This window comes from Electrophorus electricus, chromosome 1, assembly GCF_041902795.1.
Source record: "Electrophorus electricus isolate QZ-2024a chromosome 1, ASM4190279v1, whole genome shotgun sequence".
Lineage (NCBI taxonomy): Eukaryota > Metazoa > Chordata > Actinopteri > Gymnotiformes > Gymnotidae > Electrophorus > Electrophorus electricus.
Window position 1 is genome coordinate 31,601,632 of NC_137497.1, and position 7,727 is coordinate 31,609,358.

At 44.1% G+C, this 7,727-nt stretch overlaps 2 protein-coding genes across 6 annotated transcripts in view; one reads left to right on the forward strand and one right to left on the reverse strand.

The window, feature by feature from the left end:
• The window catches only part of adam22 (ADAM metallopeptidase domain 22), a 67,928-nt gene that overhangs the window by 23,081 nt on the left and 37,120 nt on the right, over nucleotides 1-7,727 (reverse strand). The window lies entirely within an intron of this gene.
• On the forward strand, nucleotides 594-4,392 carry cldn12 (claudin 12). Its single transcript, XM_027009523.3, has 3 exons — nucleotides 594-766; nucleotides 1,682-1,984; nucleotides 2,168-4,392. The coding sequence occupies exons 2-3, from the start codon at nucleotides 1,708-1,710 to the stop codon at nucleotides 2,914-2,916; spliced, it is 1,026 nt and encodes a 341-aa protein (XP_026865324.3). The 5' UTR covers nucleotides 594-766; nucleotides 1,682-1,707; the 3' UTR covers nucleotides 2,917-4,392.

A 7,727-nucleotide genomic window follows, 5' to 3' on the forward strand; every position in this document is an offset into this window, starting at 1 on the left:
GTTGCATGTGTTCCCTCTTGTGTTTTGGAAGATTTTCTTTTTTAAATTGTATGAATAACTTATTAACTTGTATGACACAACAGCGTTGCAAATGCAGCACAGCTTATTTTTATGTAACGTTGAAATACTCCCATCCTCACCCCATACAATCACGTAACGGCTAATCATAAATAGCATCTTCACTGGGACATTATTTCTAATGGTTGCGACCACTGACAGTAAAAAAAGACTTCAAGACATAAAACACTTATTGGGAGCAGCACCTCTAATTCAGTTTCACAGACACGGGTACGGTGAGCTCACACGCTGCTTTCACTACCTAGTTAAATTCACCATTGCGTATTTTTAAGATGACAGTGAAATGTACTATAGTGAGGTAACGGCTGAGATAAAAAAGGTATAAAGCCATTCGAAATTCAAGGTAGGCGATTTGCTTTGACATAAATGTGGCCCATTGACACGCTTAAACAATACAGGTGTGCGTCCATGCGTTCGGCCGGACGGAGGACACGGTACTGAAAAACCGGACTGTCCGGCCCACAGACTGTATGGATCTGCGCGTAACCGCAAACCTGGTCATAAAGTCTGTGAGCGGCGCGTGTGCGTGACGCGGGATCGCGCACACTACGTTAAACAAATCTACCAGTTCACGCGCCTTAGGAGGTCCTAGAGGAAATGCCATTGTAAGGAATACGATCTACGGTAAACAGCGAAAAAATGACCAGTTTTTCACGAAAATAGCCGAGTTAAACATATTATCAGTCGGGTATGTAATATGAATTTTTGCTTTTCTGATTTGCATAGCTAGCTAGCTACAAAAGCAGATTTAAGATGATTAGCGTTATAGAAGCAACAGGTTACTGCCCTTTAGTTGTTAGGTTAACCTAGCTAGGTTAGCTAGTTAACCTGCAGTGGTGTTTAGACAACATTTGGCTTACAATTGCCTGTTTTGTTAGCTGGCTAATTCATTAACTGATTACCTATGAAAAAAGGTTCATATCACAGTCAAACTACAGGCAAACTACAGCGAAGCTTTCAGGATGACTAAGATAGCCAACGTAGCACCGCTAGCAAGCTAACCGTTATTGTTTACTCATAGCTAGCGTTGGCTAGCTACATCGTCACCAGATACGTTTAAACTACAGAAAGATAGATAAGATGGCCAACTACAGTCATTCGGGTTTTGTTAGGAATTAATGTGTCAGTATTGTTTGCGTTATTGCAACAGTTCGCCTTTCTGGCGTAGTTGGAATTGAGATGTATTGTTCGTTGTTATTGTGCTTTCAAAATTAGCATCAGTAGGAATTTGAATGCGTGAACTCAGCAGTACTTTGTGTTAATGGAGTTTAGGTTATTTTCACAGTTGTGAATATAAGTTTGGGATCTCAAGGAAATATATATATATATATATATATATATATATATATATATATATATATATATATATATATATATTTTTTTTTTTTTTTTTTTTTTTTTCCTTATGAGAGAGAGAGAGAGAGAGAGAGAGAGAGAGCCCCAACGCATACCTTAAATAATTGAGGGCCAGTCCTACCATACAACAGGATTTGTTTGATTCATTTCTGTCTAAAAAGCAATGTAGAACCATTTTCTAACATGCTACTTTAGTCATTTTTCAGTAGTTAAAGTATTTCCTTATTCCCTATTCAATTTTTCTCAGGTTTACGTCCAGAACTATAGTTCACCATGTCTTGCCGTGACATTCATGCTACAAACGCATTTTCGTTCATCATCGCCCTTCTCTCGGTTGGCGGCTTGGCCATCGCCACAGTAATCCCTCAATGGAGGACCACACGCCTCCTTACCTTCAACCGCAACGCCAAAAACATCACCGTGTATGACGGCCTGTGGACCAAGTGCGTCCAGCAGGACAGTTACACAGGTTGCTACTACTTTGACTCAGAGTGGTACTCTAAAGTGGACCAACTGGACCTCAGGCTGCTCCAGTTCTGCCTCCCAGCAGGTTGGTTTTTATCGCTAGCTATAGTAACAAAACCGGTTTTGTTCCATGTTAAATGGTGCATGTGGTTTGCATCATTATTTATTACACTACTGTTACTGTAAACACAGTAAATTAACACTAAACCTTGAATATAGTGGCTTTCTCACATGCTAGTCCTGATTGGGATCATTCCCCCCTCCCCAGGTCTTTTCTTCTCTGGCCTGGCTCTGCTGATCTGTCTGACGGGCATGTGCAAGACAGCATGCTGTTCCAAAGCACCGGACGACATCAAGACGAGCCGCTGCCTGGTGAACAGCTCGGGATGCCACCTAGTGGCGGGGGTGCTGCTCCTGCTGGCTGGTGCCCTGGCCATGCCCCCGTCTGTCTGGTTCCTCTTCCATACCCGTGACCTGAACGAGCGCTATGCCGACCTGTTTGCGGTGGAGTTCGCTGTGTACGTGGCCATCGGCAGTGCAGGTGGCCTCATGCTGGCCGCCCTGATGATGTTCATGTGGTATTGCATGTGCAAGAAACTGCCCTCGCCATTTTGGCTGCCCCTGCCTGAAGTGCCCACCATGACGGGCAGCCTCTCTGCCCAGCCACTCATGACCAATGGCCTCCCAGCGCCTGTTATCTATGGCCCCCAGCCTTTTCCCCCTGCCGTGCTGGATGCCCCGGCCTTTGTTCCGGTGCAGGGGTACCCCCAGGGTGTTCCTAGCCAGCCTGTGCCACCACAGGTCTACATGTCGCAGATGTCAGCCCCTGACGGCTACGGATCTGAAGCAGGAGCCTCGCAGGCCTACAGCTATGCCCCCTCACAGAGCTATGCCCCCTCACAGAGCTATGCCCCCTCACAGAGCTATGCCCCCTCACAGAGATTCGCTGGGCACCGGCACTCCTCGCGTTCACGGCAGTCTGGGCTTGAGATCGACATCCCCCTCTTAACAGAGTAACATGCAACAAACAGACAGGTGTGCACTGTACCCTCCGGTTTAGAGTGAAAGTTGGGCTGCCGTTTTGCGTGTATGGCACAAATTAAGAGACTACCCCTTTTCTGGACATCAGGCCCTCTGAGCTGAGAGGGAGCTCCCTGCCATTTTGGCTGGGACCTTTTTATCTTTCTTTCTTTGTGTTTACAAAAAAAAGGCACCTACTGCCTTTCTGTAAATGGTCAAATTCACCTGAGACATGCATCACAGCAAACTACACAGCATACTTTGCACTTAGTTAATGTTCACTGATTAGCTGTGTCTTTTAATGAAAATACTATTACAGTAACACTTTGAAACTAATCTTGCAGTGCATTACTGACAGCACAGACACTTTTTAGAAAGGGACCCGACTTACTAACTGAACAGGTGGTACTATTAAAACACCGCAGGTAAGTGGTTATTCCACAGTGTCAGTTTTCACTAATTTGTGCCTTTTTTAAAACTAGAATTCAGGGATATTATTCATGGCTGTATTAGCTGTGTATTACCAATACAGGCAGCTATAATAGATAATACACAGCTTTGTTTCTCTGTCTTTCTAAGTTGTGCTGTGAGAAGTGATCATTTTCCTTAATTATGCCTAGTAACATTGGTTATAGGCTTATATTTTGTGTTAAGGTTTAAAGGTTCTTGGAAAAAGTGAAATGTATTTTCTTATTGATAACTTTTTTTTATGCACTGATATAAAAGTGTTTTTAAAAATAGTTTTTACTGTTTTAAAACATTTTAATCTGTGGGGTTTCTTAAAATAATTTATGCTCGTTTTGTTTTTTGAACTTCTTGTTTGAGCTTTTGGGCTGAATAATTTTTTGAAATAATGTGACTATTGAATTGTGCCACTATGGAAGAACAGGTGTGTGGTACTGCTGAAAAACTGAAAAGGCAGAACCGACCTCCTTAATATACAGATTTAGTAGGAGTGATGTCCACGTTAAGATCCATGTCAATATTTATGGTCCATGAAGGCTCGAACATCCACATTAAGAGAATTAAATGATGTTCCGCTACTGTTTTTAAATAGTACTGTTGTAGAACAGTAGAAACATATTATGACATTAAAAACAAATTCTTATGAAGCAGTAAAAGAATCTGGTAAATATCTAGAATAGCCTTTGATTATAATCCTATGCTGGGAGCTCCTGCTTAACTCCTTCACTAGTGTCTAGAAGACTAGTCATGGCAGAGAGATCTGCTTAATGTTTTTGAAAGGTTCTTAGTAACGGGTGCCTAAGTCTGTTAAAGACGTCTTACTGTTCATTCCATTCCTAGATGCCTTATCATGATGAACTGATAACAAAGAAAAGTAAAATATGTTTTAACACTTGACAGTTTTTTCATATTCATGCTACAAAAATTGTCTTTTTTTTGTTGTTGTATGTTTTGGAAATAGGATACTAATATGTAGAATGCTCTGTTTAATAAAACTATTTAGATTAATTACTGTGTTGCTGTATTTGATCAAATAAGCATGGTATAATTTAGCTAAATGGTTACACATGCTTCATTGTATGTAGGGTACATAACAGCACTAAACACTGTACTAAATTAGCCAATTTTACCTATATGTTTAGTATATGTGCTGCTTTAGCAAGCACTCTACCCAACATTGAGATGTCAGGTAAAATTATATTGTAGAGCATATGACAGAACACTGATGAAACAGTGACTGACTCCTTAGATTAAATAAATAAATGGGATGGGGGTGGTGTGGCTCTTGTCTCTATTTGCAGTGGCACATTGTATCTGCTGGTTGCCCCTGACAACACAGGGTCACCTGCTACAACCTCGGGTGGTAAGAATGAGGGGCCAGTGGAAACAATGAGACCCTGCTGTGGGCTAATAGGAGAGCTCAAACCCCACCTGTCACGAGGGCCGTCGCACTTATTGTTACACGCACGTTCTGTGAAAATGAAAAAAGACACGAGCGACTGGCTAGCTTCAGTACCCTTAAATGTCTGTTTGTATTCACGAAGGACATTAAGGACGATGGGCTAATGTTCTGGAGCCAGTGCTTTGCTGCGTTGTATTTCCAGCACCCATGATGGACATGCGAAGGCTATCCCATTATGACTGGTCTGGGAAGTTGCACTTCACAGGCCACAAACTGTAATGGTTAATTTTTTACTTAATCTGCCCTTTATATTAATAGAGTGCTAACCAACAGAGTATATATGACATGGATATGGGAACTATATGGTGTGAGAGAGAGACACAGACACATTTCTAAGTGTAAAATATTTCAGAGCTGGTTGGCCATTTTGGCTCACTTGATACTTTAGTGTCCAATAGCTATACTTATTTATACATCAGTATCTGCAAATACAACTCCCCCCCCCCCCCCCCCCCCCCCCACACACACACACTTGTTCTTTTTGCCTTGATTAAAGGAAATTCTGGGCATCCTCTTTAGAAAACTGGAACGGCGAGAACCACCCCTCTCATTAGTCACTCCAGGTTTCCCCTCCCTCCCCCCATGCCAAAGCACACTCAGGAGGGGGACACTATGGATTATGGGTCCAAGGCAGATGGTTCCTCAGATGTACTGGCATAGAAATGAGATGGGTGTGTGATATGGGGGTAGGGTGTGAGTGAGTGGTGTATTCATGTGTGTGTGTTGTGTGTGTATCTGTGAGGAGGGGGGGGGAAGGGTATGTGTGTGTGTGCGTGTATCATAGATTGTTCTCTCTAGAGAACCAGATCATGAATAGAAAGCAGGTTGGGGAATGACATACTTCTGTTTTTTGGGGGGGGGAGCTGAGAGTTAAAGGATGTCATGGGTATTTGTGTATTCTTCTTACTGCTCCAGCCCTACCTCTATAGAAAACCCCTACACCCCCTTCCTTATGCATCAAATAGGTGGTACTAAGGGAAAATGAGCAGCATCTTAGAGAGATGGAGAAACAGATAAAAGCTTCCTCCCAACGCAGCAGTGCAGGCAAGTCCTTCATCATCACTACCAAGTAAACACTATGGGTGTGGACTGTGAGCATGTACATGGATCTGCAGATTGCTTGTGTTCATATGAAGGATAAGGAGTGTGTGTGTGTGTGTGTGAAGGTGTGTGCAAGGTCACGTCTTGCATTTGTCGCATCCCACCTGGTCTTCACCAGAGGGACCCTGTAATAGGGACAGGCTGTTTTGAACAGTGAGAGTGACATTAATCACCACGTCTGTCAAGATGCTCTAAAAACACCACACCTAAACACTCATGTGAAAATCACTGTCCTGAATAACATCATGTTTATGATAATATATTATAATGAAACATTTTATGTTCATGTTCTAAACATTCCGATACACTCTAAAGAGTCTGAACAAAATCAGTCCGATGCAGTCTGTACTCACAAGGAAGTCTTGAAAACTCTGGCATTCTACAGCCACAATACAACACACACACACACACACAAAACAGCATTAGGTTACACGCGTGTGTCACAGGATAGCATTTGAGTCCGCCCACACGCGACACCAAAACTCAAATTACATCACCCAGCACTCAGAACAAAATGTACATATACTGAGAAATTTCCCAGCCAAGGACATGTGCACTCACTGAGGCAAATTCTTCCTAACATGTATAACATACCAGACAAATGAAACTTATTATGATACTGATCCATGTACCATGAGAAAAACGTACTCGTAGTGAGAGTGGACATTCATTTATCCCAACATGACTTAACTAAATGTACAAATTTAGGAGAACTTTTATTTTACGCTGGCTATTCATTAGCCACACGTAAACAGGATGCGGGATGTTTATAGATTCAGACACTTCCCACTGCTCCTCTTCCAGAGAGCTGCTATGGTGCATCGGGAGGGACATGCGTCCCCGGGGCGTGTCGCCCCACTGTGGATGGCAGATGCATAGGCCATATGGCTGACCGGAGAGGTTTTATCTCCACAGGCTGTTCTCAAGTCTGAACACATCACATCACAGGAGCACCTGGTCACCACTGAGACCTGTATCCCTGCAGTGTGGACATGCGCTAACAGGTCAAAACAAATCCACTAGGAACTCACTGTTTTCAAGGGGCAAGTTTAAAAAAAATGGCGCAGTCATGGTTAAGACTGGAAGTGCAGAGGAAGTGAACATGTCACATATCAGCCCCGTGAGGCGGAGCTCGGCTTCATCTGGTCTTGCACTGTCTCCTCCTGAGCTCAGACCTGCCACGCCTTACACCCTGCACACCTTTTACCTGCACACATTCCCACTGGCAGCTCCTCCACACCCACCCTCCAAGGTGCAAAGAAAGACACCAGCAGTCCATGGAAATGTGAAGACAGCCAAAAGCACTCCCCATGGGGACATGGAGACAACAACCAACTTCCTAACGCACGGAACAGATTTGCTTAAACGCTCTGGAATCCTCCAGAGAGAAGAAGCTCTCGGACAGAGACATTCGCGAGGTAACGCAGCTGACGCACGGAGATGACTCTCCAGACGGCTGCAGTAGGGTGGCCGCGCTTGGCGCTTCACGGAGGATGCAGTGGGCGGGGCTTCTGTAACCCCCCCCTCCCCCCGCCATCTGCTCCGCCTCTTGTTCGTTTCACAGCTCTTCCCGGACAGGGTGAGTAATGCGTGACGCCTTTGAGGTCATGAAGTGCACGCCGGCCGGTGAGAGCACACAACAGGCCGCCGAACCAAAGGAGATTACGACAGGGAGCTCGGGCAGAGACCGCAAACAGGAAGTACTTCTACGACTGAGGGGCAAGGCCGGCTCACTTACACACCGTGTGTTGCATGTTCCTCCGCCCTCCTCTTTATCTTC